Source organism: Anastrepha ludens, chromosome 2 (assembly GCF_028408465.1).
Source record: "Anastrepha ludens isolate Willacy chromosome 2, idAnaLude1.1, whole genome shotgun sequence".
Lineage (NCBI taxonomy): Eukaryota > Metazoa > Arthropoda > Insecta > Diptera > Tephritidae > Anastrepha > Anastrepha ludens.
Genome location: NC_071498.1, coordinates 57,293,055 through 57,319,697, shown reverse-complemented (window position 1 = coordinate 57,319,697; position 26,643 = coordinate 57,293,055). Strand labels below are relative to the sequence as shown.

The window sequence follows — 26,643 nt, the reverse complement described above, 5'->3', positions numbered from 1 at the left end:
CAGGAAAAAAAAAAAGTTAAGTTTAATATCTGCTGTGAGTTCCATCAACATTGAGTTTGGAAACCATCCATTTATAAATACATTAGTAAACATTTTCTTCAAATAATAATCGGGAAGAAAGTTTTTTTTTGTTTCTATTTTTCAAAAAATCTTTTAATTTCGCAGTGAAAGTGTTTTGTATTTTCGAAAAATATATCCTTATTTTAATGTGGAATCTTCGCATGTTCGGTTTTCAGCTATTTTCGTCAACTAATTTTCCGAAAAAGTTTGTTTATAAGTTTGAAAATCGCTGGGGTTTTTTTTCTTTTAAACGCGTGTGCTTCGAATCTAATTTTTTAACTAGTTATGTGTATGTGCCCTTGTAGGTAGATATTCATATTTCGTTTTCGTAAAAGTTTTCACCATTGAAAATCGTAGTATACAAAAAGTAATAAGATAGTAAAGTTAGAATTTGGTTTTATTATGGAAAAATTCGTACATTCAAAAGGTTGAAGGGATCCTCTAACTAGGTATATATACAATAGTAGGTATATATATAGTAGGTATATATGTATAATGTTCTTTATTTTGTTCTTTAATAATTTCTTTTCAAACCTTTGCATGCGTAACTTTTGTCGGCGGTTGCTTGGATATTTTGTGTTTTTTTTTCTAAACTTTGTTTTTTTATGTAACGTTTGAAGACAGGTACACTTGTAGCGCATTTCAACACAAATGTTTTAGATAAATGTATTCTATTTATCAATATTCAACATTGTTTGTGTTTGTGTGGTTTTTTATTGAATTTATTTTCTTTTATTGGTTTTTAAGTAAATATTTTATTTATTAGACTACTTACTCTTTTTGGTATAATTTGCAAGTATTGTGTTTTGCTGCTTAAGTTCGGCATTTTGCTATAAATATTTTTATGGAATTTGTCGTTTAATACTGGATAGTTTTCTAGATGCAATATTTAATTTCACATTTACTTCTTTTTTTACGCGCACTTAAGTTTTATTCGCCCTATTTGTGTGTTTTTGCTTCTTTGGACATTCAAGTTCAACGTTTAATAATATAATTATTTACTCTTAACATTTATTTATTTTTATTTTTTTAATATAATTTGTCTTTGTGTACATCCATTTACCCATATGTTTGTTTTTGTTTTTTCTTTGTTCTTTTCTTGTTCTTTCTACTAAATATATATGCATGTACGTTTTTAATTGAGTCTGTCTAATATATATTTGGTTCAATTTTATATTAACATTCGAAAGCTACACATCGAGATAATATTTATATAAATAACTATATAGTTGTTTGTATATATATATTTGTTTTTTATTTTATTTTTACTTTCGCTTCACTGCTTAAAACGATAATTTTATGTTTTAGGCTTAGTTCCTCAATAGCGTTGTTGGCTCAGTTTATCTATATATATGATTTTTTTATATACTTTTGTTTCGTTAATCGGCTAATCTTCAACCTCTAAGTAAATCTATGTAGGTATGTAAGTTTTCGTGGATTCTCCGTATAATTTAACTATTCATCGCATAGTTTCATAGGTTTATTTATTTTGTTTTAGTTCCAGTTTTTGTTTTTATTTTTTTGTCGCTCTACAAAAGTGCTAAAATGACGCTTACTACTCCATGAGTAGAAATTCCCTAGATGTTTTCACTTTGTTCTTGTTTGTATGTTTCGGTGACAAATTATGTATTCAAGTCATATCGTTTAGTTGCTTAAAATTAGTCTAAAATGAAACTTCCTATGAATATATTTTCTTGTTGTTCCTGTTTATAGTTTTCTATGCAACAATATTTGTCATATTCTTACGAAAAACAAAAAAAACAAGTAAAAAGTGATTCAAAGAGTTGTTTTCGAGTTTTCTAACATTTTCGATATATGGATTATTACATACATTAGGGCGCACAATAGATCTTCCAGGTCGCAGTACCTAATTCCCTATACTAATAATACGTACATATATTAGCTTTGGCGCTATTTGCTAATCGCAGAAATAGCCTTCTAACAGCAGGAAGATTCATTCCAACTTGAGTTTATTTACATGTTACACACACACAAAGATATGCATATGTATGTATAATCTTCAACTGTGGGCCACTTTTTCTGCCTACTAATTGGCTGCTTATATCTAAACCTGAAGCCTTGCAAAATTCTCTTTAGTTTTTCATTTCACAATCTCTGTTGTTGCTTTGGTACGAAATTCGATTTTGCTTTTCATATAAATTTTTGAAAGATATATAAATTCTTCACGTATAGCAATTTGTAATTAACCAAACTGTTTTTATATATTTGAATAAATTATTTATATTTTATTACGAACTATATCTAGAAAAAAGTAGCGTCACCTGTCAAGCCAGCTCACTATACGCCTTAGTTGAATTCCATCACACACAAATAAAAAAGTGTGCAGTAGAAAAAAAAAAAAAAATTACGTGGCAATAGAACAATTGAGATGTACCACTGTGGGAACAATTTTTTGGATGTTGTCTGGGTTCTCGATCAGACCAATTAGAGACCTTGGTACTCATGCGTAGTAGTCAAACGCCAGGAGCACCTGGCTCCATTTCATCACAATTTGACCGCATTTGGATCAACTCGCGCTCTTGTTCTTCCGAAATTTTTTTACTATACATTAAAGTATAACTTTTTTTTTGGACATACCATAAACGCCTTTAATTCACTTGAAATATAACGCATAAGTCGAGTTCAAATGCCATTACTATCGTCAGTGACCTATAATAAAAATTTAGGTAGAATTTTTTGGCAGCACACTTTAACCCTCTAACTTCTAACTGGTGGGTCGTTTTGACTCTCTTTTTAAAGAATTTATATGAAAGTTTAATTATTTATTTATTAATTAATTAAACATTGCAATTAGAGACTTGAAATGTTCTACAGAAATTTTAAATGGAGAATTCCCTGAGGTCACCGAAGACGACAAACTATTACGGCTTAAGATGAGTGCAGAAAGAAGCTTAAAAAAATTAAAAATGCTCAGATATCACGAGCATAGGCGTTGCATGAGTAAGAAGAAATTGAAATTCGCTCATCTGGTGAAGCAAAAAGTTTGACTACTGAAATTCTGATGCTTTTATAGTGAAAGCAATCTCTTTTTTCAGTATGAGAGTGTGTAAAAGTAAAACATACTATCCACCTTACGTCAGAAGCATTGCAGCATTGCTATTCAAAACACGCTTCAAATATTTGAGGCTCCACAGGTTGACGAATTCGAAGACATACCAGCAGTGGGTTGGAAATGCCTCCTTCGCAATTCGCAATAGAAACAGACACCATGCGGGTGAACTATTTTAATATGCATAACCAATGAACTCCATCAGGTATATCTAAGGCCCGAACCGGTCAATGCGTGACTGCAAGCCAACCACGTCAACCTAATCTAAGCTATGCCAGAAGCATGGATGTGTCGAAAATTAAAAGATTTTTTACGCATGGTATTCTGTCTTTTCGTATCGATAAAAAAACATCCGAATGTTAATCAAGTCAGCCCAGTCGGTCTAATAACGCATTAATGTCAAAAGTCTGCAAACTCCACTGAATTCTTTTTCTCGTACTTTTCTATTTTTTTTTTTATGAGACTAGTGTTCCATGTATGTTTTGTGCGTTACTCATGATTCATAGTTAAGAGAAAATTGCCGGTAAATACCATACATTTGTATTTCACGTACGCCAACTTAGATGGAATTTTGAAAGATTAACACCAGATTCATAATTAACGACGCCAAAACCCTCTCATCTTCAATTTGGTGATGCTCTTTTCGGTTTTTTTTAATGAGATTAGTATGCGAAGTATTTTTTTCATCTTCAATTTGCTGAGTTTAGCTGAACTTCTTGATTTTGCGTCCGCCATCTCGGATACGCCATTTTGAATCTTAACAAAACTGCCATCGAATCAGCGATTCTAAAAACACCCGAGTATTATTTTGTATGAGTTGCCTGTAGTTTTATAATTGACGATTTGAGCGCAATCCCTGGTCCTTAAAGGGTTAATGCCGCTTAATGAAAAACTGGTTTTTTGTTTGTTTTTTGTAAGTTGCATGTATGGTTGCTTTGGTGTAGGATGCAATTAGAGTAGAGTTTGAGGCCTCTAGGAGCCCAGATTTTGCGAATAATATGAGCGAAAACCCTCTAAAACATTTTTTATAAGATTGTTTCGACACTTTTTTTAAAACCATGACGTCTGAGCATTTTTGGCATCTCAGAATTGTGCTAAGCGCACAAAAATCCAGTGAAATCTAGTCTCTCGTAACAAAAAAAAAAAACCAAGAAAGAATCCATGTTGGCCTATGCTCGTTAACATATGTATTTTACGTGTAACGATAGCCTCACAATGTTTCGACTATAAAAAGTTATGTAGATGGAAAAAAGTCAGAGCGATGGTAGTCATAGTGATAGAAAATAATTGTTCAACTTAGAGAGAGGAAAGTAAAAGTCGTAAAGTCGCCCTCTCAACGAATTTTTTTTTTGAGAAACAGCAAAGTCGCCGCGACATCGACTAATCAGTTTAATTGCGTTTGGTTGTGAACCTTTAAAAACCAAGTGTTATTTTTTTAATTCGAAATTATTCTACAAGTGTGATAGATTTATGACGTCGAAGTATTTATGATTTGTGTAGAATTTTTCTATAAAAAAAAATACATTCGGAAATGTAGATGCTTTGGCTTATTAGTAAACAAATATTTGTACGGATTCGCAAGATATTGAAAGTAGGTGCATGTTTTAGAGAATTTGATGTAGAGAATTTTTTTAGAGAACTTATGACTTTATAATTCGATATTTTCGGGCGACTTTGCAGATATATGTAATTTTCGATTTTTTAACTTCTTTTTGCGTAAATTCTCGAAAAGAATTTTTCGGACAATGGAAAAATCTCCTTAAAACTCAGAGAAATTAAAATATTTACACCTACGAAAAGTAAAACTCTAAATTTTGTGATAGTGCAAAGCAAAGGCTGAAAAGCAATATTAAATTTTTTTATCCAACCTTAACCAATAAAGATATTTATATGCCAGCATGAGTCGAAACTTTTTCTTAACTAAATTCAATGGCTATTCTTTATTGGAGGGCCTGTGCTTTTCGGTTGATATTGATTTTTTTCCTTTTGACTTCAAATAGTCGAAACACTGAGCACCGTGAAGAAAAAATAATAATTTTGTTTTCTGAAAATTATTTACTCTCTAGAACAACTTTTTTATATATTAGTTATAATAAAATTTTTTCAATAATGGAGAAATTATTTTTTTTGCACCAACTTACTACTTAACACTCTTCAAGGAGATACTCACATCTCCTTACCACGCCTACAGTCTGCAAAAGCCGTACTCCTTGCCAAAAACTATCATCTAACCTTCATCTCAAATATTTTCTCATCCCAAAATTAAATGATTTCAACTTCGACGTACCGTTCCGATCTCTATTCGTTTTTTTGTTTTGTGTTTTTAGAAGCCATACATCTCCAAACGCTTCCATTTCATCTAACCTAATTGATATTTGCCACAACTAACAATAACAACGCTACTTTGGGGCTTGCCCGTTGCATCACCCGTTTGTGATATCTTCTCTACCAAATCCAAGCCTTCAACTACAAATGCAAAAATTCCGGTAAATCCACGCATTTCTCTTAAAATTATACGGAACTGTGAACCTACAAGTCCTAAGTTATCATGACGCTTCTGACTGCGTCGCATGCCAACCGAACCGCGTATGGCTAATATTTTAGTATCATCTGGCATAAAGAAGCCCTCATCGTATACAGAACGTCCGCCACGTCCATTATTCAATTCAAAATCGCCCGTAATAATACTTTCATTTTCCCAACATTGGAAAATGTGACAACCCTTATAACCGTAACCGAGCTCCTGCGTGGCAAGTGCATTGAAATTCTTAGCCATTTTCGGTGCTACATCACTGCGCACTTCTATAAGAATACGTCCCGAATGCTGACCGTTAATCTCGATGTTAAAGTAATAAATTGGGTAGACGTGTACGCTGGGATTGAGTAACAATGTTGATTTCGATTGTTGTTGCTGTGCATTGGAAGCAGTTTGCTGCTGTAGATGCAAGAGGCTTAAACCTAAACCGTTGAGGTCATTGCTAGAAAAAAGATGTGATGTGGCATTGCGTTGTGCGCCAACGACTACCGAAGTGGAGGATGTGGTGGCTGGTGTGCCAATAGGTGCAATTTCCGAAAAGCTACTACCCGTGGATTGTTGTTGCTGTAGCAATTGTTGTTGTTGTTGAGCATTTTGCAAATTCGTAGTGGATTTGTTGGAGAGCGCAATGATGTCGGCGTAAGTCTTGTGCACCGGCGAAGAGGGATTGTTTGCTTGTAGCTGTTGTTGTTGTTGCTGCTGTTGCTGCGAAACACTATTGCTCGCCGGTTGGTTCTGCTGCAGTGCCTGTGCGTATGTTGCGTGTGTAAAATTGGCATTCGAAGTAGGAATATTGCCGTTGATCGAATTGGCGAGGCTTACATGTGAAATCATGGACGTGAGCAGACCATTTGATAGCAAATGCTGCTGTTGCTGTTGATGCTGCTGCTGTTGCGCATGCTGTTGCTGCTGTTGTTGTTGATGCTGCTGTTGCTGCTGCTGCTGCTTCAGCACCAACATATGACGGGAGTACAATTGCGATATGCAATAGTTGGCCAAAAGCAAAACTGGATTCTGATGATGCGTGCCAGTAATGCCATTCAGACCCCCAATCACTGAGCCCACACCAAAATTATCCAAATTGCCGCCATTGAGCACGCAATTGTGCATTTGCACGAGCGCCTGCTTGATAAGGTCAAAATCGAAAACATAACCGCAATTGCGAATCATATCGTCTAGCTTACATTGCAAAAACATTTCCTGATACTTGGCCATAAGACGCTGCTTCTCGCCATGCAGCGTTGTATAGAGTTTCATTGCCTCGGCAGGCGTTTGCTTGTCCAGCATTTCGAGACACAAACGCGCCTTACACAAATTGTCACGTATTTCGGAAATCTCTAGAGTGGGCATATGATTGATCAGCTCCGTCTCGATTTGCGTCTTGAGCGTGGTGCAACTTTCTAATATTTTGAGCAGAAAATCGCGTTGCTTCAAAACTAGATGTTGTACATCGTTAAGCGTCTTCTGCATGCCGAGCAGTTCGTTTGATATGTCCGTACGTAGTGATTCTTTAGCCTCGATTTTGTTCTTCACCAAATGTGAGCGGTGCTCTTCAGTAGCGGCACAGGCACGACATAGCAACATATTGCAAACGCTGCACCACAGTGTGTTCGGCATGGCATGGGTCATGCAGTTTTCGGTCATTTTTAATTTATCAACGCTGTTGTTGTTGCTGTTGCCAACACCAACACCAATACTACTAATATTGCTATTGCTGCCGTCGTTGTTGCTGTTGTTGTTATTATTGGCACTGCTATTGAGTGCGCCACTCCCGCTGAGCGCACCAGTTGATCCATTCGAAGCAATCGACGAGGAACGTTGCTGATGATCACGTTCGCCGGTTTTCATTTTCAAACTAAGCGAAGTCAAATTCTGAGTGAGATACAAAATCGCATTGTAGGTGGGTAGACTGTCGGTGCGTGGCTCGGGTCCTTGTAGTTCGGTGCGTTTCCAACAGTGTACACAGTAGAGTTCATCGCTACCCTCGCGCAGCAATGAATTGACACATTTGAGGCAGAAGTAGTGACGACACGTGAACAGCTTGGGCAGGGCATCGTTATCGTTGAAGGGCAGATGGCAGCAGCTGCAGATGAGGAGCTCTTCAAGCTCCGGTGGTACGGTCGCCAAGTCCATCTGTGGTGGGCGAAAAAAAAAAGAAAACGGAGAATTTTTCTTATTAAAAAATATAAATTAAGTAAAAAAAAAGTAACATAAAAAGTAGGATAATTTGTGAGGCTCTACATAATTTTTGTGATGTTATGCTGCAATGTACGGCCGCGGTAGCCGAAGGGATTGGTGCGTGACTACCATTCGGAATTGCGTCGGTTCGAATCTCCGTGCATGAAAGGCAAGGTTCTGAATTGAAGGAAATTTATTAATATTTGGAAGTATATCGTTCAAGAGTAGAAACCGAAAGCAGAAGAGAGCTGTATGAAGTACTAAATAAATACGCATGTACGAGGGTTTCTGTATATATTTGTGGCCTAACCGTAAGAAGCAAAAAAAAGAAGGAATATTGTTCAAAATCCACTTTGCCATATCGCAGCTGAAGAGTGGTTGCATCAACTTTGAAGTGTCTTTTTCGCCAAAAACCTGGTGCACAGTGAACGAAAAACGTTCTGAAGAGAGTTCGGGCCGTATACGTGAATGTATGCCCATAGCGGCTGCACGACTCCATATATATAGAACAATTCAGTCATTGTCTATCGACAAGAATATATTCACTATGAGTATTTTAACTGAATGTTAAATATAACTAGTTGCAATAAGAAAAAAACTATGAATGTCTAAAAATCACGACCAATATTGCTTTCAGTCGTAACTTGGTCCATCTCGCTTCGCTAGCCGCTTCCCCCTCTTTCAACCAACTGCTGGCTTTGTTTACTGGCTTCCGGGTCATATTCAAATAGTCAGATATCATTTCCAGTGACTACTCGACTCATTAAATTTCTGCCGTCGCTCTGCAGCTGGAGCAAAAATTCTTAAGATGTTGCTAAAAAAGTGAATTTGTAGAAAAAAGACATAAAACATAAACGTGTTATCGATTTTAAGCGCCCGCTGGAACTACAAGAAAGTCTGCTCTTACGATATGTGCTATAAATTTATTTCCGTAGTCTAATTGCCATCCTCTTAAGGACCAAATTTTTGGAAAAACTCCTTGGAAACCAAGTATCCGGTATAAGAAAAAGTTTGAAATTTTTTAAAGTAAACAATTTTATTTAAGAGTTTAAATATAATTCATAAACAATTCCAAATACTTTCTAAATTCTTCACTATACTTGAATACTTCTCGAAAATCTAATAAACCGCTTGAAAATAGTTTTTAAAGTATTTCTGTTATACGAGCCATTGTAGCGCTAATAAGCAAGTAATTTTAAAGTTGCTAATTTCTGATTCTTAGTCTCTGCTGGCTGCTCTCTCTCACATATTTTTATTTTTGGGTACATCCACTTGACCATTTTCACCAAAATAATGCGCTGCGCATGGTTCTAAGAAATGGAAGCACCCTAAAACCGGAAAAGCCACATAAACTTGCTGTTTATTCTCAAGAAACAGTAAACAGCAATAACAAGCCACATACACAAATGTCAGTAACATTAAAAAAAGAAAAGGCACTTATAGTGGTAACAAAAAACAAGTAGCAACAATAACCATAATATCATACTTGAAGATACACTCCCACCCATAAACACACATACACACTTGTTTTTTTAGAGAGAAGTGAACCCAAACGTTGGCGAAAATGTGGATACGTGTGCATCTCACGCCTATTGGGGGGAAAGAACATTGCCTTACAAAGGAAATTCACACAAAACTTAATGGGCGGGCACAACAATAAAGCGCAAAGAGTAAAAAAGTAGGAAAACGACCTTAACAAAATACCGCAAATACTTCAGAAAGTACATACATACATGCATATGTGCGCACACATTCTCAGGCATACTGTGTAGTTGTAATACATTCATACAAAAACTGCTTAATTTGATATGAAATGCTAAAATATTTACAAAAATTAGGTGTAAGCAAGAAAATATTCATGCCTTTCCACAAAATACTCCTTGTTCTTCCCCATTTTCCTATTTGCAATATTTCGCACTCTACCCTCTTTTTTCAGTGACTTAAGTTAAGCACCTTAAATGGTCTATGTATACCATTTCACACAAAGCCACATTTTGTGTGCACTTACTCGAGTCTCCATCTACAGGTTGGGAAACTTTCGTCAACACAAAAACACTCGCATGTTAAGGAAATGAGATCTTGCTTCTTTTCTTTTTCAATACCGTTCACCACAAATGCAAATGTATATATGACACTTTTGGATCCCAGCTGTTTTAGGCCATTGCTCCTGCATGTTGCATGTGTCTGAAGAGTTGAGGGAAAAGGTGTGCGTGGGTAAGTGTGTGATTTCTGGGCCACGCACTCAATTCTGCCCACTGCTGTATATACCTATGCAGTATTACATTTAGCAATTTCTTGTGCCACTTTCTCTAGAATCTTTCACTTTGCTCATGAAAACATATATACATGCGCAGATTCCATAAACAGTTACAGACATAAAAATGAAGACACCCAATAAAGCGTATAAGCGTATTTTATATAAATGTATATATATAAGTATATATATATTATATATACATATATATATATATATATTATATATACATATATATATATATATATGTATATATATAAATGAATATATATGTAATGAGCTTTAAAACACATAAAAAAAAGGAAATCTTATAGTGGATATACATGGCCCCGCGTGAAGTAGTTTACCAGCACACTTCTTCTTAACTTAAACAAATAAATGTAAAATGTTAAATTTTGTCAAATTTTAAAAGTTAAAATTTTTTAAATATTTTTGTAAAATATTTTTTTTGTTAATTTTTATAAAAAAAAATTATATAACCCATTGACGTCACTCTGTTGGTTGTTTGGTAAACAGTAAAACTTATAAAAATTAAAAAAAAAATATGTATTTATAAGTTATATTTTATGCTTTACTTATATTTAAAAAAAAATTTTTTTTTTATTTTTTTATCATTATAAAACTGTGGTAGTTGACCGTTTTTTACGCAAGAAGAAAAAAAAAGAGCAAAGTGATGCCAATTGGTTCAGCTACAATTTCTTTTAATATTTATAGAAATTTATAAAATTTCTTTAATCAATCGATTGACATCAGTCTGTTTGTTTTCCTAAAACAGTAGCACTTTTATAAAAGTAAAAAAGGGTGTCAATTGGTTAAGTTTTTTTTTTTTTTTTTTATAAAAAAATTCATAATAAAAAATTTTTAAATTGGGTATGGAAGTCTCTGTCCTCGTAAAAGAGGTGTCGCTGCTGATACTATTTTTGAGATCGCTCTAGTAATATACTGGTGATTTGAAGGTGTATGTGTGAGGTCTCAATCGCAGTAGTTGACTTCACTTCAAACCGTAAATATCCGTCTTTTATCTGACGTCAAAAAGGTCTACGTTCGTGCCGAAAAAACAGCATTTGCGGAAAGTCATGCTTCATTATTACCTTTGAAAGAAAAGTGCAGTTGAAAGGTGTCTTGTATGGATAAATATCTACGGTAATAACGCTCCCTCAAATACAACTTGTAAAGATTGGCGCTTCCAATGGTGAATGATAAAGATCGCAAAGAGCGACCGAAAAAGTTGGAAGATACTCAACTACAACAATTATTGGATTTAGACGCATATCGAACCCTTGATGATATGTCTAAAGATTGGGATGCTGACAGATCAAGCGTCGGTAAACGTTTGCACGCGATGGGAATGACCCAGAAAGCAGGTAACTGAGTGCCACATCAATTGAAGAAGAGAGATATCGAGAGACATTTGGGGACGTGTGAGATGCTTCTTGAACGGCAGAAAAGAAAAGGTTTTCTGCATCGCATCATAATTGGCGATGAAAAATTGATCTATTATGATAACCCTAAGCGTCGAAAATGTTGGAGCCTGCCAAATGAACCAGGTCCATCGATAACGAAAAACAAATTTCCTGCTTCAACGGTTATGTTGTGCGTCTATCTGTTGAGATCAGAAGGGTGTCATCTATTATGAACTCCTTAAACCATCTAAAACCATCCCTGGCGATCGTTACCGACTGCAGCTAATGCGTTTGAATCGAGCTCTCATAGAAAAGCGGCCTGAATGGTTCGGTAGACATGACAAGGCTACACGTTGCTAAATCAGTCCAGAAATATTTAAAGGGACTGAAATGGGAAATATTGCCCCACCCGCCGTATTCTCCCGACATTGCATCTTCGGATTACTATCTGTTCCGATCAATGCAGTGAGCCCTCACTTCTTACGAGAGCATGGCAAACTGGCTCAATGAATGGATCAAGTCAAACGAATGTGAATTTTTTATCAGAGGCCTAAGAAAGGACGGAAACTTATTCCCATACCCAATACAAAATTATACAAAAATTTATAAAATCTTACCCAAAAATTATAAAAATTTATATATTTATAATTCTTAAATTTATGTGTACATATTTTTTAAATTTTTTTTTAACATTATACAACTTTTTCAACTCATATTAAATATAGTTCATGCGGCCGGAAGAACTAAAAAAAAATTTATTTAAAATGCGAAAAATGCAAAAATCTTCTTTTCCATCTCTTGCTTTCATGTTAAAGCGTATTCGCATATTCTCAAAATGTCTGAATAAATATGTTTGTATGTCGGTTGGAAAAATTCATATTTTCGCTTATAGAAGAACGTTTTAAATTAAGTTTATATTGTTGGCATATGTTGAGCAACGCTTAATGAATTTCAAAATGCGCATTTATGATTTTATTTGTGTTCGCGCAATGTGGACAAAACCGCAAAAACGGAAAAGTGAAAACAAAAAACTAAAACAAAAACAATGAGTAAACGAAAAACTTGTATGCGAAATTACAACAAGAACCAGAACAGAAAAAAGTTTAGTTTAAATTAATGCAATACTGTTGTTTTTAGCGAGGCAAATATTAAAATTTATAGAGAGAGGATATGTAGGTGTGACTGAGAGTGTGAGCTTTAATGTGTGTATGTGTACGTTATTTGTGTGTTTGTTTGAGTGTGCGCCAAAGTGGGTGGGTGGGTGGTTTGACGCTAGTGCTTTGAAGTGGAACTGCCGGCAACAGTTACACGCTGTCAATGCTGCTGCTGCGCCTGCAAGCTGTTGAAATCTTTGTTAGTGGCTTTTATAGTGCGCTTACTCTATTCCACTTTCAGCCAGTCAGCCATTTAGGCAATTAAAAGTTTCTAGCCAACTTTCAAGCACAGATTCCGGTGTCACTACTACATTCATAGGTATGCATGGACAAGATAACAAGTTTTCACACTTTATTAAATACACATTCATGTATGTATTTGTATGTATGTGTGTGTCTAAGTATGTATGCATGTATATATGAGAACTATATATTTATGTAACTATTCTACGATTTTATAATAAGTATTTAATTTACTTGCTCTGAAAACTTACAGCCAATTTCTAAATATCTTTCTTCTTTTTATCTTATTTTCATTACAGGTGAGTGAAAGTGTTTCAGTTGTGAAGTTTCCCCAGAGTGCTCTAACAAATGAACACGTAATATATGCACATATGTAAGTAGCTTGTTGTTTTGTTGCTGTTTACATTTATATGTATCCATACACTTGTGCTCACAACAAGAGCAGTCCCACATATTGCAAAATTGTTACTGTTTATTTATTTATTTTTATTCGGCGGCCGCCTTGGCCGAATGGGTTGGGCGTGACTACCATTCGGAATTCAGAGAGAGAACGTCGGTTCGAATCTCGGTGAAAGATCAAAAATTAAGAAAACGTTTTTTCTAATAGCGGTCGCTCCTCGGCAGGCAATGGCAAACCTCCGAGTGTATTTCTGCAATTGAAAAGCTCCTCATAAAAAATATCTGCCCTTCGGAGTCGGCTTGAAAATGTAGGACCCTCCATTTGTGGAACAACATCAAGACGCACACCACAAATAGGAGAAGGAGCTCGAACAAACACTCAAAAAGGGTGTATGCGCCAATTATATATATACTTACATATATTATTTATTTAATTCTTGTAATAATTGATTTATTTTGTATGTAGTTCTTAGATACAATTTTTCAGCTTTTTTTTAATTTTTGCCTTTTTATTTTGAATTTCATTCTCTTTTTTAATTTTTATTTTTTTATTCAAGTTTTGTACAAAATTTAAAAAAATGTAACAAATTTTTTATCCAAATTTCAAACTTTTTAATCAGAATTTTTAGAGTAATTTCTAGTATATAGTTGTATAGCATTTTGTGAAATACTCAAAACGCACGTGTTATGAATTTTCTTCTTGATATTTTTTATATGGAGAAAATGTACAAAGCAGCTAGCAAAGAAAAAAACAAATTCCCAAAAAGCAACACAACTTTTGAGATATCTACGTTAAACTTTCACTTTAATAATTATAAAACTGCACACTCGATATTCTTCTATCAATTCTAAAAAAGCAAAAAAAATTAAATTTTGATGATATTATTATTATGATTGATATTATTTTTTTTTTTTAATATTGTACGAAATTTGAAACTTTGCGTCAAACAATGTTTTTGTAGCATAAATAAATAGTTTTACAAAAGAATTAACAAAAAAATAAATAAATAGTCCAAACTTCGCAATATGTTGCGCTGCTATTATTATGAACACAAGTGTATGTATGAGCAACGGCATATTTTTACCGTAATAAATGCGCAGGTGAGCTAGTTTTTGGTTTTCATTTACTTATATTTCATTTCAACTTCTTTGTTGTTGTTGTAGTTGAACTTTAGTTTTGTGCACTTAATTGAAAACTTTGAAATCTCTGCGGGCTTATAATATGTAGGCACGTGCATGCAGATATGAGCCATAAATAATTACACATACCAAGTACCGACAAACATGTATGTGTATAGCAGAGAGAGCTGCACCTAAAAGTATGCCTTGTTCGTAGTTTTCGGCACAAAATCATTCATAACATTAACGCATTATGCATTAGGGCTGAATGTCACTTAATAAAAATAAAAAAATTAACTGAAAACAAGAAACAAAAACTAAAAAAAAAGAAAAAAGGGGAAAAAAATTCTAAATTCTCACTCAAGCACAATTGCGGCAAACTTCGTCCTTCACACTACACTTTGTACGCTCTTGTACGCAGTGGCGCACACATTTCTCAAGGCCACAAACGAAAGCGGTTACTGGCATAGTGGCTGATTGAGTGACTGCCTGGTTGGTTCGTTGCTTGGCTGGCTGCATTTTTGTCAGTTTTCCAACTCAGCATTTCACCCTTCACTCCCCCACCCTAACTTGTATATATGTAGGTGTCACACGTTTTTATTATGTTATGATGAATTGCTTACTGTCGCCGCTACTTTTGTATTGGGCCGCCGCTGTCACTGATAGCGCACTCGCTCACAAATAACGCAAATAAATGAGTGAACCTTTAATAATTTTGCTTCACTTGCATATTTCAATTTTCGCTGTAAGACAAAATGTCGCCTTTCAACACGGCCAAGCATGCAGCCAAGCATTCATTTTCACTTTCCTTTTTCATTTTCTTTGCAATTTCCTTTTCGTTTTCCGTGAACATTACCCACAGCATGTTTTATTCTGCTGACAGGCAGCGTGCGGCAGTAAACTTATCACAGTGGTCCAATGCATTGTGTTTACCATAACTTTGGTTTGCTTGAAAAATGACGAAAAAGAAAAAAAAAACACGCACAAGACAAAAAGCAGTAAACGAAAGAAAAATCCCATAAAAAATGTTGATATGATAGCGGTAACAAATTTTCATTAAAATCCTTGTTTGTATAAGTATATAGGCATGTAGGGTTGTGTGTGTGTGTGTTTACTGTGTTTGCATTGTACGCCGCCTAACTGTAGGCTGCTTCTTGTACTTGTAAACACAAAAACATAGCATGGCGTGAAAATTAAGCCATAAAGGTGAAAATTCGCTGTAAGAAAATATGTTTAGATGTGAAAAATTAGTGAGATGATTCCCTGTGCCTCGTCTGTTCTTGAAGTGCAACTTTGTTGGGCTTTGGGAAATAAAAATGTAATGTAGCACACCTTTATATCGTACGCGTGTAGGTGTGTGCCCATTAATGGCTGAAAAGTTTTTGAATAATTTGGCCGATGTGTAACAAGCCGCTGGTTTTTGGGAGGCACTTCAAAGGCGTTTTGAAATACTTTTTTTACTTTGCTGAGTATGCAATAGATTTTATTTATTGTTATGCGGAGTTTAAATTATTGCTGTGCGTTCTATTAAAGGCAGCAATGAAATACAGTTTAAGTATGGATTAGGATGGTCCTCTAAACAATTTCTTTTGTTGAAGTTTACTCTAAGGCTAAAAAAATCAGACACCCATTTAAAAATAAGATGCATTTTCTTCATAGGAATTGAATGGTAGTTTTCAAAGATAAGGCGGCACAGGTAGAAGTTAGAAAATAAAACCAATTTGAAGTAAAAAAACTTTTTTTAATATTAATTATTATTTTTTGTTTTTAATTTCAAAAATTTAAATTTTTTTTAAATTGTTTTTGTTTTTCGTAAAAACCAAATTTTAAATTTATTTTTTTAAATAATTTTCTTAGTTTCAAAAAATTCTAAATTTGTATATTTTTAAATTGAACAAAAAAAAAATGTAATTTTCTTTTTTAAATTGCTTTCGTTTAAAAAAATTTAAATAAAATTGTTTGCGTTTTTAATTTTTTTTATTTATTTTTTTTAATTTATTTTTTTTTATTTATAATATCGATCCGTTCCGTTCAGATGTTGGAATAATAACTCAAAGTATTTTTTTTCAAACTTGTTACTAAATTCTAGAAATTTGAAAAAAATTCCTTGAAAATTTCAAAACTTTTTAGTCAGACTCTTTAGGAAAGTTTTGCCTATGCAGTTTTGTAGGCTATTCAACTTTGCTATTATATTTTGCAAGTTTGGAGTGCCAAAAAATTCCAATTGATTTTTGATTTTTTTTTCTTGATAGTGTTGCCCAACTTCTTCCCTATAGAAAAAATTTCGAGCCTTCGCTATTTCGAAGAAAATGCATAACACCGTCAACAAAAGAAATAAATAAATAAAAAAAGCAACAAAAAAAAAAAAATCAACACCAATTTTGAGCCCGTCCAGGGTATTCTGCCTGAGTAAAATTAGTTGTGCGTCACTATCATTCGGTTAATTGCGAAATAAATGCACCTACCTAATGGGCTCACAGTATTTAACTTTACCAGATAATAGAAATTTCTGTGCGTCCTATGTAGATCGATTACATCAGTATTTTTTTGTTTTTTGTAACATCAAAATATATTTCATCGAACGCTTCAATCCCTTTTAACATTTGCTCCATTTTACACCTATGCCTATTGCTCTCTTTTTCTATTGTCCACCCACCACAAAACCCGTTGGTATTACAACACATTGCACAATACTTCTCGTATCATCAAACGTACCATTATACAATTATCCAATTTATACCCCAGTGATAAATAAAAAGATAGAAAAATAAGAAACAATGTGAAAATGCTTCAGCGGCTTTGTCATTTACTGTCGAATGGCGTATTTACCGTAGGTACGAGTAGTCGTGTGTTATAGTAGTAGTGGTGACATTAGTATTTGGCATTTGGTATACTGACTGTATATTGTGAGTGTGTTGACTGGCAGGTTGCTGATGGCGTGAGCTAGCCTGTTTGGCTTGATTGTTTTGTTACTCGAATGACACAACCGAACAATAGTCCTTGGCCACACCACAGCGCGTAATCAAACCAAGAATTAACTACATACATACATATGCAACACTGGTCAATAGCCGGACAAAATGCGGCAAAAAAACAAAGGAAAAATGCTAGTAAGTTCAAATGGAATTAAGTCGGAGAAGTATATAAAGCGTAAAGTGACTTGAATGGCGTACGCAAATAGTGAGAAAAAAGTAAGGGATTGTGTTTTGCTACTTTAGACATAGCATGCATACACATATATGCATACATATGTATGTAGCTGAGTAAAGCGGCGTAAACGGAATATCGATAAATCGATTTCGTGGTTACAATCAAACTTTTATAACAGCAGCCATTCAAACGACAAAAGCCGCGTATAAGAAAGTTGTAAAAAGAGCAAACAAAATGTAGTAAATAAATAATATAGATAAAAGCAGAAAAAAATGCGCAGTAGAAATAGAAAATAGAAAAATTGTGGAGCAACATGAATTTCTGTCCGCTTGTTTGCATTTTGATTGTGTGGCTTCGCGGCAGCCTGGGCCGCTGCTGGCTATACTGGACTGCGAACGACCGATTGTTGTCTACTAATGTGCTGACAGCCTGTCTGTTTGTATATCAATTTGCCAGCAATTTTTACTCTTTTTTATTACATCCATTTTTCCTATTTTCATTTTTTTGTTTAGATTTTTTTGTTTCAATGTCACTATACGGCCATGTATTCGTGCGTGCTTTAAGTGTCGCAAAGGCTGAACAAGTATAGTAAGTAAGTGGCCAAATTGTTGTTATACGAGCCTAAGACGAGTGTGCACATACATACTAGTATCTACTTATGGCTATATGAATGTTCGGTGTGTTGGGTTGATCGTCCAAAAAAATGTTGATTTATAAAAAAGTGTTTCTGAAATTTCGCACGTAACCCTCTGTCTATCAAGCTTTACTGACTTGCATATGGTATTGCGAGTGTTTTCTTTTTTCTACTCTTCATTCTAGTCACTATAATTTTACTTTATATTATCTTTTTTTGTTTGCCGCCAACTTTTGCTGTCTTTTTCTTGTCTGTTGGTGCTTTGTTTAGTTTCATATAAATATCTGCGTATGTATGACATCATTTATATATGCACGTACATACTTACTTTTTTTCTGCTGCATACATTAATACCTTATCTTACGGGGGTGTGTGTGTGTGGGTGGGTGTGTGCTTGTTTTTTCTTTGTTTTCCTATTGCATTTGTAAATGTATGCTTCGTTCGCGTTACGCTCGCGCGCTCGCCGGTTCACATCAAATAACAAAGCGTGATAATCAGAGTTAACACGCCCGCTTACTCACACTTAAAGAAACAAGAAAAAATAAAAATATAAAAAAATTGCATTAAGCATTGTCAGACCCAATTTTTCAATCGTATACATCCACACGCTTGCTTGCGTACCAGCTACGCGTATTGTACTTGCACACATACTCGTGCAACCACTCACACGCATGGTGGCATTTATTGTTATATTGATAAATAAGAAGAAAATAGAGGAAATGAGGCTTTGCATACGCAAATGTTTGCTTTTCTCTGCCTATTTATTTATTTTCTTCTAAGTTTTTGGACGCCTTTGACTTTAGCAACACTATAGACATTTTTTTTTTTTATTATTATAGAAATTTATGAGTCAAGCCTTTATATTCTCAGTTTGCAAGGGTTTTTGTGATTTGAATGTGATTATGCACACACATGCAAACTTCCTAGGCTGGTATTATAATAGTACTTTACATACAAACAAACGTAACTCATGCGATTATGTGGCCAGAAGTTCATACCTTTCTGTTTAAAAATTATATATGTTATATATCAATTATGTCGGCTTGACATGTCAACTACCAGTTCTCTGTTTGCAGCCCATTTTTCGTTTTTAAAACTCATCCTGCATTATTTTCTGTTCTTTACTTTCGCCTTGTTTTCTACTCCGTATAAGCATTGTAAGGCTTCCATAGTTTTCTTCTCTTCACAAAAACACTTGCGTTACCCTTACAAAAATGTGCGCGAATATATTTTGCCCTACTTATACGTTAATTGATCTTCAACACGAACAACCTTGTTTAGCATTCCTGGAGCGTATTTTTATGCATAAAATGCGAGCTAATGTGCTGCCTGTAGTTTACGTTTAACTACATTTAAACATCGACTTGAAATGCCCAAATTCCTTTGCCATTGTTTACATTTCAAATTTAACCGCAACTGTTGTTAAATTATCAGTGATAGACAGCCATTACAAATATAAAATTTTTTGTAAGATGCTTTTAGGGGCAACCGGAGACTTGACTATTCAAACAAAAGAGGATTTATTGATTGTATTTTATGCGGTCGAATTTTTGTACAGAATGTAACTATTCTTTAATTTCTAAAGTAAAGAAATATATTTTTGTAATTATGCTAAAAAAGCAAGCGATATACGTAAAACTCGTGAATGATATTCTTCAAACAGTTCTGTTTGCCATATGTTGTCACCAAACCGCAAATGTAAAAATCAGTTGCTTGCGTTAACTCTATTAGGTTGCAGGCAGCGTGGAAGCGAAGCGGAAGATGAAAACAGTGCATTAGTTCATACAAGTGGTGAAATTCTCTGGAGAATTTTTTTCCTGAATTTATTTATTTTTTCTTTGAGTTTTACTTAAAAACAAAAAAAAAAAGGTTTTCATTTAGAAACAATTGCTCATTTGAAGACGAATCCATTTTAAGTGTTTTTTCATTGCCACTTCACTGTTCTTCCACTATGAACACTCACCAGATTGCCCGCAACGCAAGCAATCCGTTTTCGGATTCGTCTCTATCTTCGTTGTTATTGTTATAACGTTGGACCGACTGTCGTGAGAACAGTTGTTATTGTCTCTATCTTCGGCTTCGCGTCCACTCTGTCTGCAACCTTTAACAGAGTTCTTAATTGAGTTCTTAAGTTTTTGGTGAAAAGTTGCCATTAGCTATATTTCGTTAAGAAGTGCTGTTTGATATAAAAGTAGCTCGGGCAATAGTGATATTAAGACTCATCACCGCTGTTGAAACAATTCAATAAGTTGGGAAAGTTATGGCCGAGCAGATTTTGCAAGACTTTCGACAAATTTCTATCCTCTTTCGCTAATTGCTATCCATATTTTGCTTTTGTTGTTATCGTTATTGTTGCTGTTGTAACAGCATAAAACATTTCGCATACAATTTTGAGGAATACTGCTGAAGGGACGATTCTTGCTCGCCTATAAGTAAATCCGGTTCGTTCCGGCAACGTAGCTTCAACTGTCCTGGATACAGTTGCTGTAATAGCACATAGCATTCCTGACACATTTTCATTTGCCATCTTATTTTTTTGTTGTTGTACAATCACTGCTGATTATAAGCAACCTCCAGACGTAAAATCCAGTAGTTTCCCAGTAAGAATAGTGACCAAATATGGACTTTACCAATAGGGTAGTTGCCCTCCTCAGAGTTCATATGCAGGCTAAGTAAGCTTGATTCTTATTCGCTTAATACTATAGGCCTTCAAAGCACACATTAGCTGCCTTATTATTTTTAAGCATTTGTAAGGGCCTTCTATTTGTGGCTAAATAATTGCTAAATAAATTTTACAAGCTATTTTGATGTACCTTAAGGCCAATATATGTGCCAATATCTTATAGTGATGGAGGACAACTGTCCGATATCATTTTTTATTCATAATTACGAAACCCTACTCTTTGTAGTACAATGAAAATTGGAATCATTTTCATCTAAATTCTGTATTTTCTTTAACTTTGGAAAACAAAGTTCTTGTGAATTGAAAAATTTAAGTACCTTAAAACGCGTCAGTCTTTTGCGAAAGTACACTTCTACCACTAGCTTTTTCCCGGCTGCTAAATGATATTAATTGCCATTTAACTTCCCGTCATCAAGAATTTTTTGAAATTTCCCTAAATTTATTACTTTCTTTCAAGCTAAACAAGACCTTTTCTTTATTAATTTACTTATTTCTTTATACTCATATTTTTTCCTCCTTTTTTGTTATATCATTTTTTTCATTTTGTCATTCATTATTTATTTAACTTCATTCGCTTGCATAGCCTTACTATTTCGTAGATTTTCATAACACTGAAACACACCCTCTTCAAATGGTGTGCATATTCACTTGATTTACATAAATATTTACATACTTTTGTAAATAAGTAAGTAAATGTATAACCCCTTAATATTAATGGTAAATTATGATTGCGTGACTTGCTCAGTGGTTTGCAGAGATTTTTCTAGTTTCCGTTTCCCGCTATACGTGCACCTCGTTTTTATTGCTACATATATTGTAATACAAGTGCAAGCTTTCTCTTCAGCATATACTGGAGTTGCCTTACTAAGTATTTGTGTGTGTGTGTGCCTAATCAACTGCGTTTTTATGTGTCAAATTGTGTCGTTATTATTATTATTTTATTATAATTATTACAATTATCATAGTCGGTCAAGCGATCTGACAAGAGAACCAAAAATGTAAGCCTAAAAACAGTTGTGAGAAGTTTCTTACTCACAAATATACGCTGAAAAAAAGGAATTCTATAAACGACCTAAGTCGCTTTTGCCACTTTTTCAATTGATTGATTAAATTTCATGGAGAATCCCATATACCATTCTGAAGAAATTTATTGCATACAAATTTTTGTTGGAGTCTATATTAAAATTCGTTTTTTTTTAATAAATTTTCATAGAAAATATAGTTTTATTATGACAAAGCTCTGCTAATATATTTTCATTGTTGCTGGAGAGATGCCAGGCTTCTGACTCGGATACAATTAAAAGCCGGGTATCCACTCACTTAGTACTAAACCATATACGCGCCATAATATTGCAATTGCCAATTTAAAAATCAAAAATTTGACTTTCTGAAATCTACATACATATAATTTCCTATTTTTCCAACTCTTAGGCGCCTACAAAATCATAATTTGCTTATTGTTCCAACTTGCGTGGCGTATACGAAACATTTTCGATTGCAAAATTTTGCCCTTATTATTTTATAAAACTCTTTTTTTTTGTTTTTGGTTTTTTGGGCAGAAAATTATGGAGTACAGAAACCAAATCACGTTTTTGTGGTGTTTTCCTGAAATCTGCGTGCTTTTTTTTACCGGAGCGTATACGCATCATTTTGGTTCTATTACGCAATTGTGAATTTTACTTTGGCGAAGGGAAAAACAAATTTAGTTAATCACGATGTGTTGCTTTTTTTTATGTATTGTTCGAAAAACGGGAAGAGCGACACAAAATGATATTCAATATGCAAGTGATAAATCTATCAATGCTCTGGTTTTCAGCATTGTTTTTGTATGCTTGTGTTTTGGCGACAAACTTGATAGCTTTGAGCTTGAGTGAGTGAAGCTGATGAATTAACGGATGGCAACATAAGAGAGTAAATCAAAAAAAAAAAAAAAATCCTAAAAAGAAAAACCAAAATGGGGATGAGTTGTAGTAAAGCAGAGAACGGGCATGAGGCTTTGATTGAGTAGTAGTTGAGCGCCACCAAAGTTGGATTTCAATGTACTAAAAGCAATCAACCCAAGCTATGGCAATATGCTCGAATAGAGTAATTGCTGGAAAGATGGATTGAAAGAGCTAAAGCCGCATACTGTGGCACACCAATGACCAGTAGTATCGGCTAGTCAACAAAGTGCTGTAATAAAATTTCAAGCGTAAAATTTCGAAGTTAATTTGAAACGACACTTCCAACAAAATTTGTAATTGCTTTAGTAGGCAAAATCGTGTAGTTAATCGATAGCATGCCACAATAATCGTTTGGAGAAATTTCTAAAATAACAGATTAATTTAAAATTACTAGCACACCCATGCCTACATTTCACAGAAAATTCCGAAATAACTTAATAAAAATATACGCCAATTAAACGACTGCCTGTGTCGTGCCCAGTATCAAATTCTTCAAATAGTTACATTTTCGCTAAATTAATTAGCGACCAAGCGCCGCAAAACTCATAGTCATTAAAGCTATTAAAAGCGGAATACTCGTCGTAGGCTTGTCCCTCAAATACATAATTAACCAAACCCCCCTTGCTGCCCGCCTGTCTGATCACTGCGTTGTACTCCTCAGGCGTAATTTCACACTAATAGTCGTTTCGGGCCAACAAACAAGGGTGTTGAAAGCACACCAGCGCCAGCTACACTCTGCAAATTTGTACTCCCCAGACAATAATTGCAGATTGCATGCGCTTAATTATGATGTTTAGTGAAGATTCAGGAGCTGTGTGGGAGTGTAAACCTTGGGGACTAAACGCCAATTCGCGATGGGTAAACGACTGAATAAAGTGTGCAAACCGCGAGAATAGCTTATTATTACAATACACTCGATACATAAATAAAAAGAGTGAATTATGATTTTTTTTTGTTTTTAATTGGCGCGTACACCCTTTTTAGTTGTTTGGCCGAGCTCCTCCTACTATTTGTGGTGTGCGTCTTGATGTTGTTCCACAAATGGAGCGACCTACAGTTTCAAGCCGACTCCGAACGGCAGATATTTTTATGAGGAGCTTTTTCATGGCAGAAATACACTTGGAGGTTTGCCATTGCCTGCCGAGCGGCGACCGCTATTAGAAAATTATTTTTCTTAATTTTGCTGTTTTCGCCGAGATTCGAACCAACGTTCTCTCTGTGAATTCCGAATGGTCGTCACGCACCAACCCATTCGGCTACAGCGGCCACCGAATTATGATTAGAAAACAAAAAAAAAAAGAAAGAAAAAGTAAGCACCAAAGAGACAAAAATAGGTGGCAAGTGAAATGACTTCCTGACTTTAATTTATTCGCATGCATTCATATTAAAATCGGAAGTACTTCCAGGAAAAGGCGGAGCGTATACGTAACATTAATAGGACTATGAATAAGTTCGTGCGGTTTTACAACAGATGGCGTAACTTGATTATTATTCCATCGATCCACATTTCCAAACATTCATTGGAGAGCTACTGTCGTAAGGCACAAACGTCAGTATAAGTTTTTTATTTGAAGCGTAAACAACAATATTTTTACCACACTTGAAAATGTCGAATTTCGTGCCAAATAATGTGTTTTTGCGGGGAATTCTTCTTCATTATTTTAATATGAAGAAAAAAGCAGCCGAAAGTCATCGTATCTTGGTGGAAGTTTATGGTGAGCATGCTCTATCTGAGCGAACGTGCCAGAAGTGGTTTGCACGCTTTAAAAGTGGTGATTTTGGCTTGGAAGACGAAGAACGCGAGGGTGCGCCGCCAAAGTTCATGGATACCGAATTGGAGGAATTGCTCGATCAAGATCCGGCTCAAACGCAAGAAGAGGTTGCAAAAACTTTGGGAGTTGATCAATCAACCATTTCCAAACGTTTAAAAGCCATGGGAATGATCCGAAAGGTAGGCCATTGGGTGCCGTATGAATTGAAGCCAAGAGACGTTGAACGCCGTTTTATGGCATGCGAACAACTGCTTCAACGGCACAAAAGAAAGGGTTTTTTGCATCGAATTGTGACTGGCGATGAAAAGTGGGTCCATTACGACAATCCAAAACGTCGGGCAACGTATGGATACCCTGGCCATGCTTCAACATCGACGTCGGCGCAGAATATTCATGGCCTGAAGGTTATGCTGTGTATCTGGTGGGACCAGCTGGGTGTTGTGTATTATGAGCTACTGAAACCGAATGAAACGATTACGGGGGATGTCTACCGACGACAATTGATGCGTTTGAGCCGAGCACTGCGAGAAAAACGGCCGCAATACGCCGATAGACACGACAAAGTTATTTTGCAACATGACAATGCTCGGCCACATGTTGCACAAGTGGTCAAAACATACTTAGAAACGCTCAAATGGGATGTCCTACCCCACCCGCCGTATAGTCCAGACCTTGCGCCATCCGATTACTATCTCTTCCGATCGATGCAACATGGCCTGGCTGACCAGCACTTCCGTAATTACGATGAAGTCAAAAAATGGATCGATTCGTGGATTGCGGCAAAACCGACCGAATTTTTCACAAAGGGAATCCGTGAATTGCCAGAAAGATGGGAAAAAGTAGTAGTAAGCGATGGACAATATTTTGAATATTAAATTTGTAACCATTTTACGTCAATAAAGTTTCAAATTTCGAAAAAAACCGCACGAACTTATTCATAGTCCTATTAGTATAAATAAAAAAAAAAATTGTGCTTTCTTTATGCTTTCTGTTTAAAAAAATTTACTTAAATTATAACTAAGTTTATAGAGACCATGAAAAAAACTATAACTCTCTAAGAAAAACAAAAAGAGTTAGTAAATATTACAAAAAATTGTCTTAACAATTAATCAAAAAACCATTAAAAATCATTAATAATATCTTATCTGGTTGGTAGGGATTTTGTAGGCACAAAAAAAAGAATTAAATTAAAACTTTTGTTTTAAATTGTAAAAATGCTTTTAACTTTGAGGAGTGTCTATTTTTTCTTAACACTTGTAAAGCGAAATGCACTAGGGGAATTAAGTAATATTGATTTGTAAGCATTTTATACCAAACGAATAAACCTGCAACGCCTGAATCAATTTTGAGATAAGAAGCTTCGCTTCGTGTACTTAATATATGTTTCAAATCGGGACCAAATTGCAGAGACATCTCAACCCACCCTCGTCACCTATCGAACCAAATTTGCGACAAATTATTTCTCTTCGTATAGCTAATAAAATAAATAATTTGAGCCATTTTGGGATTTTTAGAAAGGACTCGACCACTGACCACTCTTTTATGGCATAAATAAATTTTATGAAAGGTTTGAAAAATTTAGAGAAGTGTAGCGAAAAAAAAAAACGGTTTTCGTTCTTAATTCCACACTTATTTCTCTCTATTCTGCGAGCTTTGCAATCTTATTTCGTAAGTCAATATCGTTTTCTTTTTAAAAACGCCACTTTCATACATAATCACTACGAAATAGTTACTCAATTGTATGCAAAGATTGAAAAATTCACCCTACAGTGCGTATGAGCAACTTTTGTCTGGGAAACTCAAATGCGTGCTTCGCTCTCGAAAGCGAAATGAAAAAGGCATTTACATTAAAACTTAAAGCTCCTTAAATTAATAAGCATTAATATTTGTATTATAAAAAGAAAGTGCAACGGTGCGTATGAATGACATGAATAATACATCGTAAATTAAGAAATAAGAAAACTCGCTGCTCCACACTTACGAGTATATATTTCTTCTTTTTTCAATTCAAACTTATACAAAAGTCATAAAAGAAATTACTCTCA

General features: G+C 34.8%; 2 protein-coding genes across 3 annotated transcripts in view; one reads left to right on the top strand and one right to left on the bottom strand.

Moving 5' to 3' along the window:
• Positions 1-608: 608 nt before the first annotated feature.
• Positions 609-26,643, bottom strand: part of LOC128871535 (putative cyclin-dependent serine/threonine-protein kinase DDB_G0272797/DDB_G0274007) — a 71,845-nt gene continuing 45,810 nt past the window's right edge. For both annotated transcript variants that reach the window (XM_054113361.1, XM_054113362.1), the window contains exon 3: positions 609-7,799. In XM_054113361.1, the coding sequence (XP_053969336.1) occupies positions 5,490-7,799 (2,310 nt within the window). In that variant the 3' untranslated portion in view covers positions 609-5,489. The remainder of the gene's footprint in view (positions 7,800-26,643) is intronic.
• LOC128863077 (nuclear protein localization protein 4 homolog) overlaps positions 11,288-26,643 on the top strand; it is a 111,427-nt gene continuing 96,071 nt past the window's right edge. The window contains exon 1 of the mRNA XM_054102036.1: positions 11,288-11,419. Within this exon, the coding sequence (XP_053958011.1) occupies positions 11,288-11,419 (132 nt within the window). The remainder of the gene's footprint in view (positions 11,420-26,643) is intronic.